At 39.5% G+C, this 17709-nt stretch overlaps 1 protein-coding gene across 3 annotated transcripts in view; it reads left to right on the top strand.

The window, feature by feature from the left end:
- The window catches only part of Pkhd1 (PKHD1 ciliary IPT domain containing fibrocystin/polyductin), a 544477-nt gene that overhangs the window by 363141 nt on the left and 163627 nt on the right, over positions 1–17709 (top strand). For all 3 annotated transcript variants that reach the window (XM_029477026.2, XM_021159032.3, XM_085835877.1), the window contains exons 53-54: positions 19–156; positions 16780–16893. In XM_029477026.2, the coding sequence (XP_029332886.1) occupies positions 19–156; positions 16780–16893 (252 nt within the window). The remainder of the gene's footprint in view (positions 1–18; positions 157–16779; positions 16894–17709) is intronic.

Below are 17709 nucleotides of genomic sequence, written 5' to 3'. Positions count from 1 at the left end.
TCTTTTTGTCTCCTGCAGACAAGACTGTTCTTGTGGATACTGATCTACCAGTGCTTCGATGCCTCTATGTGATGGGTACCTTAGAATTCCCTGTGGACAGAAGCAATGTTCTGAGTGTGGCATGCTTACTCATTGCAGGAGGGGAGCTGAAAGTAGGTGAGTAGATGCTGGGGTATTGGATTGGGAATGTAATGGAAGTCAAGTTCTGGGAGAGAGCATTCATGGAAACAGGAGGTAGCAGGAATCTCCTGCCTGACATAGGCTGGGGGTGGGGTGGAAGTGGGGCTAAGACTAGGGATGGATTTCCCAGGGCATGGTTAGATGTGAACAATGGGGACTTCTGGTTCTTCTTTTTCATTCTCTGTCCATAATTCCCTTTTGTTGCCCTAGAGGGACTCTTAAGTCAGATAACATGGAGCCAAACCCACCACAGCCTCACACTGGCTGTTTGACCTTAAGCAAAATACCCAGGGGACCTCCAACTCCTCATCTGTAACATGTGCATTAATGGAACCTATCATAGGGACATGAGATGTTTAAATAACCAGAGGCAACTACTCACATGGTCTTTTGTTAGGTGTTTGATATAAGACACATTATGTTACTTTATCAATCAGGGTGTTCATACACAAATCAATAACATGAATTAAACATCTTTAAAAAATATTTAAGCAAGCAAACTATTTACATAATTACATGTTTGGGATGGTGCATACCTTAGGACTAGTAAAGCCAGATATTTTTTTCCATGCTTTGCTGAAAAAGGTAGAGAAAAAGGGGCTATTCCTGGAATCCAGACTTGTAAGTGTGGAGCTGGTTATTGGAGAGACTCATGAGGGTTTGCACGGCAGGGACTCAACTGGCTGATGAGAGTGTCTTGCAGGAATAAGTACTCTAACCTGTCTCTTCTCTCCAGGGTTGGAAGTCAGAGAGTGCTCACCAGCACTGTGTTGATAGGCCAATACCACTTGGGGCATGGCACAGATTAGAGATGGCAGCTTAGGAACGTGGGCATCAGCAGAAGTTGTTCAGCATAGTTGGCTTCCAGCTATCAGAACAGACATGGTGTGCCTACCAATAGAGCCAATAAGTCAGCTGACTTTTCCAGCTACCTCATGCTGTCAGTCTTGGCAATGATCTTTGCATCTGTAATTCCTGCTCTTTCTCCATGTGTTGCCTCAAATAACAATTTTCCCACCATACACTTGTACAAGGCTTCTTTTCTTTTACCTTGGGTATTGGGACACATAAGTCTCTTGTCTTTTTACCTGTTTCTTCATTATGTTATTTTCGCTCATCTCTCTGCCCTGGGAAACATCTGCATTCTGATATTTTCGTTTCTGATTAAGATTATTCTCCCATTTGTTCAGCAGTCTCAAAAACACTCATCTAATCACTGATGGAAATATTTAATGAAATGAAATGTGCTTGTGTCAGTAAAAAAGTGTTTGAAGCCATCATCTTATGACCAGAGATCTTCTTTCCAGGCTTCTGGGGTCACTTATAACCAATAACTAGCAGACTGAGATTTACACCATTGAAAGAAAACAGCAATGTGTCAGCCTCCAGTTTTGCTTTTGGTATTTTAGATCTTAAATTATGTCTATTCCTAACTTGATTTTACCCATCACTAGATAATGGTGTGTCTCTTTTCCTCTCACCCATGTGTTCCAGGCCTAAAGGTTGCTTATTGGAACCCATCTGCCCAATCCTATGTGTGTTATGCCTGAAGGAAGACTTTAAACCCATCTGTCCACACCTACAGAAATCCCAACATGAGAGAGATAATATGTCTAGTTAGTAAACAAACTTAATAGATGTGGACATTGATGCAGCATACTGCCAGAGCATAACTGCTCGGTGATGCCATTTGATCCAAATCCTAACAGTGTGGAATTCTGGTTCTTGGTGGTTCTGATTCTGAGGCAGTGGAGGCTGACCAAAGATCTCATCTGACTTTCAGAATCATAGTTGTATCATGAATTTCAGAGTCAGTTACATTATTTGCTCAGTGCTTGACTTACTAGAACACACGCATGAGCAGAAAATATAGCAGCTAGAGAAAACAGGAAAGAAAACTGACCACTATGCTCTAGCTATTGTTATAATAGTGGGTGATAAATGCATCATGCGCAAAAACATGTAACAATAACAACAAACATCCCCACAATATATATTTCTTTGAAAATATTTAGTTTTAATTATGCATACAATATGTGACTTTGTGTAGATAAGTGCTATTGGAACCCAGAAGAGGGTCTCAGACACCTCCTGCCTCTACAATAATAGAGCTGGAGTTGCAGAGTTGTGAGCCTTCTGATTAGGGGTGTTGGGACTCAGGTCCTCTGTATGAGTCACCTGAATTCTTAACTGCAGAACCATCTATCCAGCTAGCATGTATATCTTAACAGATGGTAGGATTTTATAACCTCGAAATCTTTTATCTATTCTTTAGCAACTTAACTTTTGGCTTTCGCTTTTCTTTCATAACATTTTTATTACATTTTTACACATCGCATGGGTTTATGTGTTTATATGTGTGTTTATGTGTGTGTGCATATGTGTGTGTGTGTGTGTGTGTGTGTGTGTGAGAGAGAGAGAGAGAGAGAGAGAGAGAGAGAGAGAGCATTTAGTTTTGTGCATACCATACTGCACCTGTGGATGTTTCTGGACAACTTGGAGAAGTTGGTTCTCTCCATTCATCATGTGGGTTGTAAGTCCTGGGAATTGAACTGAACTCAGAAGGTAATCAAGCTTAGTGGCATTGGTGGCAGGCCCCACTTCAATATAGCCCCAAATTTCATTAAATATATCACATACTAGAAAGTTCATAGCTATCAACCTTGAGTAACATATAGAATTACTTTCATGAATAACATTCCTGGATGAAGAAATGAAGAAATGAAGAAATGAAGTAAAACAGAAGAAAGAAACAAATAAAAACAAAACAAAACATTTGTTGTTGCCTCCCTTTCCCACTTTTTCTCTTTTATATGTTTTTTTTAATTCAGTGATCACCTCAGTGCCAAGATGAGAGAGAGGGAGAGAGAGGGAGAGAGAGAGAGAGAGAGAGAGAGAGAGAGAGAGAGAGAGAGAGAGAGAGAGAGAGAGAGAGAGAGAGAGAGAGAGAGAGGGAGGGAGAAACACATTCTTGTGTTTTTTTGTGTTTTTGGAAAAACATATGATGAGACTAGGAGAAACGATACATTTATATGACAGAGTATGTTCTAAAGGAAACTAAGGAAATACTGTGTAGATGTCCAGGTTGGCGACTGGCCACTAGAGGTTACGTGGTTAATAAAGTGTGTTCTAAAGAATCATGCAACCTCTGACCAAAGAGAATAGAAGGATCTAGACCTATACCAATTGGGAAAGACAATCTCAGCCTTGATGAACAGCTCATGCAAAAGGCTTGAGGCAGGAACTTGCCTTGCAGGGTGGGAGGTGAAGGGGCAGCTGCTAGACTAGAGAGTTATAAAAAAATAAGTTTTTAATTGTACTTTAGAAATTCATTGTACAACTTCCATAAAATTCTCCAAAAGTAACTGTTAGTTGGGAGACTCCACGACTGTATGGATCAGTCCTTCCCAGTTTTCACGAGGACATTGAGGTTGGCAGATCTTTCTTACATGTTTCAAAACCTTGTATTTAGTAAAGCACAAAGCCATGAGCAGCCTCTGTCAGAGTTTTCTTAATCCTCTTTTCCCAGCTTCCACTAGCTCAGCATCTATTACGAATCCTTTCCTGTGTTGATTTATGGAGTGCTTTCGGTGTCTTCTTCCTGGTATGTTCTGCCTGTTCTCCCCCTTACTACATTTACTTTACTGATAGAATGTATTAGTTTTCAAGTATCCTCTTCATTAAACTGCAATGTTTAATGTACGTTGGAAAACTTGTTACTGGCAGCTTCTGATAATGTATGTAATTGGTATATGGGTGAATGTATATGAATAGACTGAGGTCTACACTTTCTGTCAGTGCATTTCTAACCCTTAGCACATATCATGCTCACATGTGCATATCTTTGAGTCAGGAATTCTAGTGTTAATGTTGAAATGACCATGGTGCATTTACCTCCTGCAGGAAAGGAACTGAGCAAGTATGAAACACAGTAAAAAAGTTGGTGATTCAATTTCAGTTTTTACACTCTTTCTTGGACCGATTAAAAATGCCAACACCATCTCAAATAAAACTTTGGTTTGTTGGGTCCATTAACTAATTTGTGTGTGTCTGCACAGGAGCACCTGCCTGGACCCATCTCTTTCCTTTATTCACTTAAATGAGTGATTGCACCAACTCATTTACATGTGTTCCTTGAATCCTTCTTATTATTGATGTTAGCCTGTTATTGACACAGATGTTCAATTCACTAAGGACTTTATGCTTTTAAACTTGTATGTGAATAACTTTTTTGGCAATAATTTGTAGGAAGACTTCAAAGGTGAATAACCTGGAATAACATACCTACTCAAACTCCTGCCAAAATACTAAAAAAAAGTATATAAATGTTTTATAATAGTATAAGTAACATGGAATATTGGTTTTTGTATGAATAGAAAATTTGTATAAATATCTCTATATACTTTATTTTATCCAAATAAATTGAGTAATGTATATTCTAACAACTTTTGAATATTAACAGAATCCCTAAATAAGCAAGGTATACTTGCACATATTTTTAAACTGGGGACACAGTATTTTATCATTTCTCTGGATTGTCACAGCCAAGTCATGTGATGAACTGCCTAGTTGCTCAGTAGATTATGTTAAGAACTTAGACTTTTATCCTGAAACTGGTCACGGATTTTTTAGGGCCACTGATGGGCATTTATCAGTGCTACCTCACTGTTGCAGCCAGAAGCCTGAGGTCATCATTAGCACCTGGCTTTGATTGTCAGGAAACGAAGTACTAGGTGTACAGACACTTCTTCCATTGCTTTCAGGATTGGAGCTTTCTCAATACCAAGGAAGCAAATCTATATAGTTCATTGCCTTCCAAATTGGCAGTTCTGCAAGACTCACTGGGTGATTATGTAATTAGAAATAAACAAACCCGAGATAACTATAGATTACATCCCTCAGCCTAAAGCCATGATACCAATGAACAGAGAATCGTGTCTTTTATTGTTAAAAACAATATATCAGGAATTAGAGAGAGATCTCAGTGGTTAAGAGCAGGCGTTGCTCTTGCAGAGTACCTGGGTTCAATTCTCAAAACCCACATGGTGGTTCATAACCATGTGTAATTCTAGAGCCAGGAGATCTGATCAGGAATAGCATATTTACTCAAACTATTATCAACGTACTAAAAAAGTACACACACACACACACACACACACACACACACACACACACACACATATATATTATTGCATAAGTGATATGGAATCTTAGTATTTGTGTGAATAGAATTTTTTTTTAATTTTTAATATTTTTATTACATATTTTCCTCAATTACATTTCCAATGCTATCCCAAAAGTCCCCCATAGCGCCCCCCACTTCCCTACCCACCCATTCCCATTCTTTTGGCCCTGGCATTCCCCTATATTGGGGCATATAAAGTTTGCAAGTCCAATGGGCCTCTCTTTCCATTGATGGCCAACTAGGCCATCTTTCCATACATATGCAGCTAGAGACAAGAGCTCCGGGGTTCTGGTTAGTACATCATGTTGTTCCGACAACAGGGTTGCAGATACCTTTAGCTCCTTGGGTACTTTCTCTAGCTTCTCCATTGGGAGCCCTGTGATACATCCAATAGCTGACTGTGAACATCCACTCCTGTGTTTGCTAGGCCCCGGCATCGTCTCACAAGAGACTGCTATATTTGGGTCCTTTCAGCAAAATCTTGCTAGTGTATGCAATGGTGTCAGCGTTTAGAAGCTGATTATGGGATGGATCCCTGGATACGGCAGTCTCTAAATGGTCCATCCTTTCATCACAGCTACGAACTTTGTCTCTGTAACTCCTTCCCTGGATGTTTTGTTCCCAATTCTAAGAAGGGGCACAGTGTCCACACTTTGGTCTTCATTCTTCTTGAGTTTCATGCGTTTAGCAAATTGTATCTTATATCTTGGGTATCCTAAGTTTTGGGCTAATATCCACTTATCAGTGACTACATATTGTGTGAGTTCTTTTGTGATTGTGTTACTTCACTCAAGATGATGCCCTCCAGGTCCATCCATTTGGCTAGGAATTTCATAAATTCATTCTTTTTAATAGCTGAGTAGTACACCATTGTGTAAATGTACCATTATTTCTGTATCCATTCCTCTGTTGAGGGACATCTGGGTTCTTTCCAGCTTCTGGCTATTATAAATAGGGCTGCTATGAACATAGTGGAGCATGTGTCCTTTTTACCGGTTGGGACATCTTCTGGATATATGCCCAGGAGAGGTATTGCTGGATCCTCCGGTAGTACTATGTCCAATTTTCTGAGGACCGCCAGACTGATTTCCAGAGTGGTTGTACAAGCTTGCAATCCCACCAACAATGGAGGAGTGTTTCTCTTTCTCCACATCCTCGCCAGCATCTGCTGTCACCTGAATTTTTGATCTTAGCCATTCTGACTGGTGTGAGGTGGAATCTCAGGGTTGTTTTGATTTGCATTTCCCTGATGATTAAGGATGTTGAACATTTTTTCAGGTGCTTCTCTGCCATTCAGTATTCCTCAGGTGAGAATTCTTTATTCAGTTCTGAGCCCCATTTTTTAATGGGGTTATTTGACTTTCTGGAGTCCACCTTCTTGAGTTCTTTATATATATTGGATATTAGTCCCTTATCTGATTTAGGATAGGTGAAGATCCTTTCCCAATCTGTTGGTGGTTTTTTTGTCTTATTGATGGTGTCTTTAGCCTTGCAGAAGCTTTGTAGTTTCATGAGGTCCCACTTGTCAATTCTCGATCTTACAGCACAAGCCATTACTGTTCTATTCAGGAATTTTTCCCCTGTGCCTATATCTTCAAGGCTTTTCCCCACTTTCTCCCCTATAAGTTTCAGTGTCTCTGGTTTTATGTGTAGTTCCTTGATCCACTTAGACTTGACCTTAGTACAAGGAGATAGGAATGGATCGATTCGCATTCTTCTACATGTTAACAACCAGTTGTGCCAGCACCATTTGTTGAAAATGCTGTCTTTCTTCCACTGGATGGTTTTAGCTCCCTTGTCGAAGATCAAGTGACTGTAGGTGTGTGGGTTCATTTCTGGGTCTTCAATTCTATTCCATTGGTCTATTTGTCTGTCACTGTACCAGTACCATGCAGTTTTTATCACAATTGCTCTGTAGTAAAGCTTTAGGTCCGGCATGGTGATTCCACCAGAGGTTCTTTTATCCTTGAGAAGAGTTTTTGCTATCCTAGGTTTTTTGTTATTCCAGATGAATTTGCAGATTGCACTTTCTAATTCGTTGAAGAATTGAGTTGGAGTTTTGATGGGGATTGCATTGAATCTGTAGATTGCTTTTGGCAAGATAGCCATTTTTACAATGTTGATCCTGCCAATCCATGAGCATGGGAGATCTTTCCATCTTCTGAGATCTTCTATAATTTCTTTCTTCAGAGACATGAAGTTTTTATTATACAGATCTTTCACTTCCTTAGTTAGAGTCACGCCAAGATATTTTATATTATTTGTGACTATTGAGAAGGGTGTTGTTTCCCTAATTTCTTTCTCAGCCTGTTTATTCTTTGTGTAGAGAAAGGCCATTCATTTGTTTGAGTTAATTTTATATCCAGCTACTTCACCGAAGCTGTTTATCAGGCTTAGGAGTTCTCTGGTGGAATTTTTAGGGTCACTTATATATACTATCATATCATCTGCAAAGAGTGATATTTTGACTTCATCTTTTCCAATTTGTATCCCTTTGATCTCCTTTTGTTGTCGAATTGCTCTGACTAGGACTTCAAGTACAATGTTGAATAGGTATGGAGAAAGTGGACAGCCTTGTCTAGTTCCTGATTTTAGAGGGATTGCTTCAAGCTTCTCACCATTTACTTTGATGTTGGCTACTGGTTTGTTGTAGATTGCTTTTATCATGTTTAGGTATGGGCCTTGAATTCCTGATCTTTCCAAGACTTTTATCATGAATGGGTGTTGGATCTTGTCAAATGCTTTTTCCGCATCTAACGAGATGACCATGTGGTTTTTGTCTTTGAGTTTGTTTATATACTGGATTACGTTGATGGATTTCCGTATATTGAACCATCCCTGCATCCCTGGGATGAAACCTACTTGGTCAGGATGGATGATTGTTTTGATGTGTTCTTGGATTCGGTTAGCAAGAACTTTATTGAGGATTTTTGCATCAATATTCATAAGGGATATTGGTCTGAAGTTTTCTATCTTTGTTGGGTCTTTTTGTGGTTTAGGTATCAGAGTAATTGTGGCTTCATAGAATGAGTTGGGTAGAGTACCTTCTGTTTCTATTTTGTGGAATAGTTTGTGAAGAACTGGGATTAGATCTTCTTTGAAGGTCTGATAGAACTCTGCACTAAACCCATCTGGTCCTGGGCTTTTTTTAGTTGGGAGACTATTAATGACTGCTTCTATTTCTTTGGGGGATATAGGGCTGTTTAGATCATTAACCTGATCTTGATTCAACTTTGGTACCTGGTATCTGTCTAGGAACTTCTCCATTTCATCCAGGTTCTCCAGTTTTGTTGAGTATAGCCTTTGGTAGAAGGATCTGATAGTGTTTTGGATGTCTTCAGGATCTGTTGTTATGTCTCCTTTTTCATTTCTGATTTTGTTAATTAGGATGCTTTCCCTGTGCCCTCTAGTGAGTCTGGCTAAGGGTTTATCTATCTTGTTGATTTTCTCAAAGAACCAGCTCCTTGATTGGTTGATTCTTTGAATAGTTCTTCTTGTTTCCACTTGATTGATTTCGCCCCTGAGTTTGATTATTTCTTGCTGTCTACTCCTCTTGGGTGAATTTGCTTCCTTTTGTTCTAGTGCTTTTAGGTATGTTGTCAAGCTGCTAATGTGTGCTCTCTCTAGTTTCCTTTTGGAGGCACTCAGAGCTATGAGTTTTCCTCTTAGAAATGCTTTCATTGCGTCCCATAAGTTTGGGTATGTTGTGGCTTCATTTTCATTGAACTCTAAAAAGTCCTTAATTTCTTTCTTTATTCCTTCCTTGACCAAGGTATCATTGAAAAGAGTGTTGTTCAGTTTCCACGTGAAGGTTGGCTTTCTATTATTTATTTTGTTATTGAAGATCAGCCTTAGTCCATGGTGATCTGATAGGATGCATGGGACAATTTCAATATTTTTGTATCTGTTGAGGCCTGTTTTGTGACCAATTATGTGGTCAATTTTGGAGAAGGTACCATGAGGTGCTGAGAAGAAGGTATATCCTTTTGTTTTAGGATAGAATGTTCTGTAGATATCTGCCAGATCCATTTGATCCATAACTTCTGTTAGTTTCACTGTGTCCCTGTTTAGTTTCTGTTTCCATGATCTGTCCATTGGTGAAAGTGGTGTGTTGAAGTTTCCCACTATCATTGTATGAGGTGCAATGTGTGCTTTGAGATTTACTAAAGTTTCTTTAATGAACGTGGCTGCCTTTGTATTTGGAGCATAGATATTCAGGATTGATAGTTCCTCTTGGAGGATTTTACCTTTGATGAGTATGAAGTGTCCCTCCCTGTCTTTTTTAATGACTTTGGGTTGGAAGTCAATCTTATCAGATATTAGAATGGCTACTCCAGCTTGTTTCTTCATACCATTTGCTTGGAAAATTGTTTTCCAGCCTTTCATTCTGAGGTAGTGTCTATCTTTTTCTCTGAGATGAGTTTCCTGTAAGCAGCAAAATGTTGGGTCTTGTTTGTGTAGCCAGTTTGTTAGTCTATGTCTTTTTATCGGGGAGTTGAGTCCATTGATATTAAGAGATATTAAGGAAAAGTAATTGTTGTTTCCTGTTATTTTTGTTGTTAAAGTTGGCATTCTGTTCTTGTGGCTGTCTTCTTTTAGGTTTGTTGAGGGATTACCTTCTTGTTGTTTCTAGGGCGTGGTTCCTGTCCTTGTATTGGTTTTTTTCTGTTATTATCCTTTAAAGGACTGGAATCGTGGAGAGATAATGTGTTAATTTGGTTTTGTCGTGGAATACTTTGGTTTCTCCATCTATGTTAATTGAGAGTTTGGCTGGGTATAGTAGCCTGGGCTGGAATTTGTGTTCTTGTAGTGTCTGTATAACATCCGTCCAGGATCTTCTGTCTTTCATAGTCTCTGGTGAAAAATCTGGTGTAATTCTGATAGGCTTGCCTTTATATGTTACTTGGCCTTTTTCTCTTACTGCTTTTAGTATTCTATCTTTATTTAGAGCATTTGTTGTTCTGATTATTATGTGTCGGGAGGTATTTCTTTTCTGGTCCAGTCTATTTGGAGTTCTGTAGGCTTCTTGTATGTTCATGGGCATCTCTTTCTTTAGATTTGGGAAGTTTTCTTCTATAATTTTGTTGAAGATGTTTGATGGTCCTTTGAGTTGAAAATCTTCATTCTCATCCACTCCTATTATCCGTAGGTTTGGTCTTCTCATTGTGTCCTGTATTTCTTGGATGTTTTGAGTTAGGATCTTTTTGCATTTTACATTTTCCTTGATTGTTGTGCTGATGTTCTCTATGGAATCTTCTTCACCTGAGATTCTCTCTTCCATCTCTTGTATTCTGTTGCTGATGCTGGTATCTATGGTTCCAGATTTCTTTCCTAGGGTTTCTATCTCCAGTGTTGCCTCATTTTGGGTTTTCTTTATTGTGTCTACTTCCCTTTTTAGGTCTAGTATGGTTTTGTTCATTTCCATCATCTGTTTGGATGTGTTTTCCTGTTTTTCATTAAGGACTTCTACCTGTTTGATTATGTTATCCTGTTTTTCTTTAAGGATTTGTAACTCTTTAGCAGTGTTCTCCTGCAATTCTTTAAGGGATTTTTGTGCTTCCTCTTTAATGTCTTCTACCTGTTTAGCAGTGTTCTCCTGTATTTCTTTAAGTGTGTTATTAAAGTCCTTCTTGAAGTCCTCTACCATCATCATGAGATATGCTTTTAGATCCGTGTCTAGCTTTTCCGGTGTGTTGGGGTGCCCTGGACTGGGCGAAGTGGGAGTGCTGGGTTCTGATGATGGTGAGTGGTCTTGGTTTCTGTTAGTAAGATTATTACGTTTACCTTTTGCCATCTGGTAATCTCTGGGGTTAGTTGTTGTCGTTGTCACTGTTTAAAGATTGGAGCAGAAGCTGTGTTCCACTCACCAGCAGTCTCAAAATCCTGTGGCGGGGGTCGTGGGTAGCTGGCAGGTGTCAGCCGACCCTGGGCTCTAGCTACCCTGGTGCTGGTCCGGCCGGATGAGGCCTGTGGCCCTCTCAGGCAGGTTTCTGCTTCCCTAACTAATGCAGTCTCAGGTCCCGCGTGCAATTGGTTTGGAGCAGAAGCTGTGTTCCACTCACCAGAAGTCTTAAGATCCTGTGGCGGGTGTTGTGGGTAGCTGGCGAGTGTCAGCTGACCCTGCGCCCTAGCTACCCAGGTGCTTTTCTGACCGGAAGAGGCTTGTGGCCCTAGGTAGGCCGGATTTCTGCCTCCCCAACCAGAGCAGTCTCAGGTCCCGCGTGATTGGACTGGAGCAGAAGCTGTGTTCCACTCACTAGCAGTCTCAAAATCCTGTGGCGGGGGTCGTGGGTAGCTGGCGGGTGTCAGCCGACCCTGTGCTCTAGCTACCCCTGTGCTGGTCCTGCCGGATGAGGCCTGTGGCCCTACTCAGGCTGGTTTCTGCTTCCGTAACTATTGCAGTCTCAGGTCCCGCCCGCAATTGGCGAATAGAAAATTTATATAAATGTATATACTTTGTTTCATCTAAATAAATTGAGTAGTATATATTCTAATATGCATTGTTGGGCATCAGACATGCAGCTCATGCATATATGCAAATGAGGCAACCACTCATTCACATAAAATAATAAAATAATATATCAGGCTAAAATAAATACTAATGTCTTCTTTTGAGCACATACACTTTTAGTGGATAAATGTGCCACATGTATTTCCACAAAGACATGGTTCATGGCAGCTAAAGTGGATCAGCTATCAGCCAATTATTCACACTAACCGATTTCTAATCCAGGTCGGCTAAAAATGTTTAAAGTAACATGGAAGATATGTGCTAAGTCCTATATTTAAAACTTTGTGTTTTATAAGAACAGGAAGCATGAAATTCCACTTTTGTTTTTGGAGAGTCCTAATAGATCCAAATGTCTAACATTAAATAATACAGGTTTTGAGGCTGGAGAGGTGACTCAGCAGTTAAGAGCACTGACTGCTCTTCCAGAGGTCTTGAGTTCAATTCCCAGCAACTGCATGGTGGCTCACAACCATGGGATGGGATCTGATGCCCTCTTCTGGTGTGTCTGAAGACAGCTACAGTGTACTCACATACATAAAATAAATAATAAATAATTAAAAAAATAATACAGATTTTGAAAGACCAGATCATTTGTGTTCAGACTCCATTTTAGAGAACCTGTCCTAAGGTTGTCCTAAGGTTGAAATAAGTTAACTAACAGGCTAGTACCTAGCACCAGTTTCTAGGTTACTCCCCACCAATACCTGCACCAGTTTCCAGGTTATTCTCCAACAAATCTGCACCTCCAGGTTACAAGCCTGCCTCTGACACTTCACTTCCTAACAACCACCAATCAGAAAAAAAGAAGTTAAGTTTATGGTTTGACCCTCAGTGCCAGTCAATTATGTTAAAGGCCATAATGCGTTCCCCCCACCCCCAATCAGATGTATAGCAGGATAGATAACCCCTGTTGCCTTTATAAATACTTGTCTGAAACTAGGCTGGGGGCTGCACCCTCAGGTTCTGCTGTGTCAAAGACAGCAGTGTGGCCCAAGCTCCAGCTTGTAGATAAAGGCCCTAGTGCAATTGCATCAGAGTCACCTTGGTGGTCTTTTGGGGCTTGTGAACAGGCACAATAATTTCAAGATAAGTTTGCCATAGAAAGATATTTATTTCTAAATGGATACCACTTTTCACAAACATATTTATTCTAAAATTTTATTCATGCATTATTAAAACTCTAATAAACCTAAAAAAATCTTCTAATCTATTAAATATCTTTAAATAGGAAGATTTCAAAATCAATATTTTAGAATGTATGCTTTTCTGGCAGTACACTGTTTCTTAGCTCACAAGGAGAAGAAAAGAGACAAAAGGTGCTTACATTACAGTCTTTAAAAAAATTGAAATAAAGTATGTTATGTTGTTAGAGCCAAGAAGGGCCACTTAACCCCAATTTAACTGACAAGGAAAGATCTGAATAAAGTCACGAAGATTCTGAGGAGTTCATCCCATAAGGGGTAGGAGTGATACTCCAGGCAGAGGCAGGGAAGCACATGTTTTGGGACTTACTGTGGCTCAGCTAAGGAGCATGATAGAAAAGGAGAGAAGAGGTGAGTTGATCTTTATGAACACAAACCATAGATGATGCTTCTCCTTGTTTACAATTTCAAAGCATTTAAAAATATTTGCCATTATTTGTAAATAGCAAGCCAAAGAACTTTGAGGATTTATTCCTTTGTCCATACCGAATGCTAAATCTTTAGTTCAGACTTCTGAAAATACAAGGGTACAGCCATTTTCACAGACTGCAATTCAGGAGCACAGGGGATTCTTAGAAATCAATTAGAGTGATGCCCGGTGTGGGTGGGAAATGAAGGACTGGGGAGAATGAACAAGACTGTGAACAGAAAGATTAGTAAATAACCTTGAGTGCGTTTCTTGATTCCAAGGTGTGGGCAATCACATTGATACTGTATGCTTAACTGTAAACCAGGCTTATACTTGACTGTATCAAAGATAGTTAATAAAATATTAAAAGGTCCCTTCCCCCTTTTTTATACATTTTGAAATTCATGGAATTCATTTGTACCATATCCCCCAAATCAATAATGGTTATCTTTGGTATACCAGAATTTATGTTCTTCCGTCTCCCCAGGTGATTTTAACATTTGGAATCAATTCTCTTTCACTTCCATTGCCCACAATCACACTAAGTAACGGCAACTATTCCTTGCTTTTCCCTTAGTTCTACCTATGCGCGTGAGCATGCGCATGTGCATGGACACACACACACACACACACACACACACACACACACACACACTTCCTAGACTGGCATTTATTTTATCTAAGCCCAATGCCACTACATAATAGCTATGTGATTTCTGACCAGTTACTTTAGCTCTTCTTGCCTCAGTTTTCTTATGGGAATCTCTACAGTTTTCACAGAAGACCTGTGATGATGTCGTGAAATCACTCATGAATGTGAAAATATCAGCAACATCTCCCAATTATAAACTTCAGGTTTCCTTTTCCTTTTCTCTTTCTTTTCCTTTCTCTTTCTTTTTCTTTTTCTTTTTCTTTTTCTTTTTCTTTTTCTTTTTCTTTCTCTTTCTCTTTCTTTCTCTTTCTCTTTCTCTTTTTTCTCATTCTCCTTTTCTTTTTCTTTCTTTTTTTTTGAGAAATAAGATTTTTTAATTATCTTCTTCATTTACATTTCAAATGCTATTCCCTTTCCTAGTTTCCTCTCCAAAAGTTCCCTATACCCTTTCCGCACCCCCCTGCCCTGCTCCCCAACCCACTCACTCCTGCTTCCTGGCCCTGGAATTCTCCAGTACTGGGGCATATAATCTTCCCAAGACCAAGGGCCTCTCCTCCCATTGCTGACCAACTAGGCCATCTTCTGCAACAAATGCAACTAGAGACAGGAGCTCTGGGGGGTACTGGTTTCAGCTTTACAAACATAAATCAATACCCACTGTGTCTCATCCTGAGTAGAGCATCCCACCTCTAAAGGCGAGACTGAGATTATGAGGACAGCAGGCCCCCAAATGATTCACTCTCACCAACATTCACAGATCCAGGAGGCACCTTATTGTAATGTTAGATTATCATGCCTTTCCTGCCCTTGTCCCCGCCTGACTGCTGAATAGTCCTGGGCTCCACCTTTTCCCTCTCCCATCTAAACACAAAGAATCCAAACTTTGGTCGCTTCAGATTCTCGAAGATCACGGCAGGCTGACTAATTTTGCCCAGATTTTCTGTGAAGGCTCCACATGTGCTGCAGTCTGGGGTTGCATAATTGATTTAATCTCCGATTTTAGAAAAACGCGTACAGCTCTTTGTGGGGCTCCGCATACATTTCTCTAGGGCAAAAAGTGTCCTACTTTTTGTCTCTGGTGTCTGTTTACTGCTAGGACTTCCCTTCTGCCCCAAAGATTTTACCCTCTGAAAGAAATCTCAGTTGGAAAACAGCTTACTGGAAAGACTTATAACAGCAAGATAAGAGCCACACTAGTGTTCATTTGCTTAACAGTTCCCTGTCCTTTGCTTCCTTTCTTCTTGAGCTGTGTCTTTGGGTTAAGAGGATACTTTAGCTTCTAGGCTAAGGCACTGTGGCATCTCTACAGAACAGGAACCTGCCTTAGTGTTGTAGCAGAAACACCTCAGCCATGGGTTCCAATGATTGTTCTTGAGCTGTGTGCTGTCACGATAGATTTATCTCTCAGCATCTTGTTGTTGACACACTATTGGCTGGAGAGGATGATCCAAGGAGATATAGATATAGCAAACCCAAAACGTACACCAGGTGCATAAAAAGTGCCTTCTGAGGTGTGGAAGGAATAATTTTATGCTGCCTGAGAGAAAAGGCTAACGAAAACGACAAGTAGGTAATTTTAACTTTACCAATTATTCCATACCATACCTGTCAGTTCCCTACCCCCTTTTTTGTTATTTTTTAGCAAACTGGTAAACTGGAAAGTCTAATTTGATAGTAGATAATTCTGGTGAGGCTGCTTCCATAGAATGTATAGTTTGAGGAGTACTTTTCTACTGGCTATTTCTTCAACAATTGATTTTGTAAGAATGGCATAACTTTCCTAGGTCATATTCACTAATATATAACATTAGCATGTCCCTCAGTATTTATTAAACTGTAAAGAACACAGCGGAAGAGAATGTCAGACACAAGTCCCATCTGCTGAGTGTCATAGGCTTATGATTTTTGTATCCCAATGATGTTAACAGAACTTATGCAAAACAATTTATTCCTGGTTTACTAAACCACCAACTGTTTGAAGTGTGTTACACGTTGCTAGTTGGATAGTTTTAGGTAAGTTATATGTGGATATTTACACTGAAGCAAGAATCACACTTCTTAGGTTTGTAGGGAGCATTACATGCTAAAATCATGTGAAATCATGTGTGCAATAATTCACAAACCTTGGTCACTATATTATCCAGGACTTGCTGTAATAGTAGTCGATAATAAATAACCTCCAAGTCTCAGTGGTTTGTAAAATGAATATTCATATTAGGAAGGGTTGAACCTGGCTTCAGCCTGCATGCTATTCTCGGGGGTTTTCTAAAGTATTTACACTTTGGTACCCAAAGATGTGAGGAATTCTGTGGTAGATAAGAGGTGTGTGGAATACTTGGTATGTATTGATACAGCCAGCCGACATCTGCCATTTCTTCCCTGTTTTATCCAAAGTTGGCTAATCCAAAGCACTTTACCAAATCTGCCTGGATAATAGGAGAGAGTAAAGTGTGCTCTGAGTCAGCTTGTGATGAGAAGTGGCAGACATCGCATGAGGAGTGACCCAGCCTTCTTCAGAGAGTGTGACCTTGTTTATGTGACCAGTGACTTTCTCCATGCAGTCAGTATCATAGCACTTTCTCTGGAGTCTCTCTCTGCATTTCGGATTATCTTGGATGGCTTACTTTGCTTTCTTAACAGGCACTTTGGAAAACCCCTTAGAAAAAGACCAAAGACTTCTGATATTCCTTAGAGCCTCAGAAGAAGTCTTCTGTGACTATTTTGAAGGAATTCATGTTGACCCAGGAACAATTGGTAAGAGTTAAGTATAGTGTATGTTACGAGTATAACCTGTGTATAATGTGTGTGTCTATGTTTTTGTGTGAGCCACAGATAGAAAGAGACAGAGAGACCAAGACAGAGGGACAGAGACAGAGAGGCAGAGGAGTTCCATTTATCAGATAGCTGCTGAGTTCTAGACAGTTTATATTTACTCTTTGATGTATCAGATATTCAAAGCCCATTTACAGATACCATAGCTGTGACTCAGAACTGATAGACTACATATATGTGATGGCCATAAAAACATTCACTATTGACAGTATTTTCATCTGATACTTTCATAGTATCGTAGTATCAAATCCTAAACTGTTCTGTATGAGAATATTAAGACTGGGGTATCTTGTACAGATACATATAATGCTTCCAAATCCAAGAGTGGTGCTATATGGGAATTATTCACTTTGTAAAAGGGAAAATTCTTTGTAGGAAGTAGTTTCATTTTCTTAAAAAAACAAACAAACAAACAAAAACCCATCCATTTCAAAACCAGACCCTTTTGAAATGAGTCAGGTCAGAGTCATTTACTATGTTTTGTAGGACTATGTTGTTATATACTCTAGATGTGTGTGTTACTTTCTAGAGCCAGGATAATAATTTTATTGAATTTTTCTTTAGATGAACAGCCATGTTGGGTGTTTTAAAGGCATATGCAATATCTATCTATCTATCTATCTATCTATCTATCTATCTATCTATCTATCTATCTATCATCTATCTATCTATCTATCTATCTATCATCTATCTATCTATCATCTATCTATCTATCTATCTATCTATCTATCTATCTAT

Source organism: Mus caroli, unplaced genomic scaffold (genome assembly GCF_978045245.1).
Source record: "Mus caroli unplaced genomic scaffold, Mus_caroli_1 scaffold_1, whole genome shotgun sequence".
Classification (NCBI taxonomy): Eukaryota; Metazoa; Chordata; class Mammalia; order Rodentia; family Muridae; genus Mus; species Mus caroli.
This window is presented reverse-complemented; position numbering and strand designations above follow the sequence as displayed.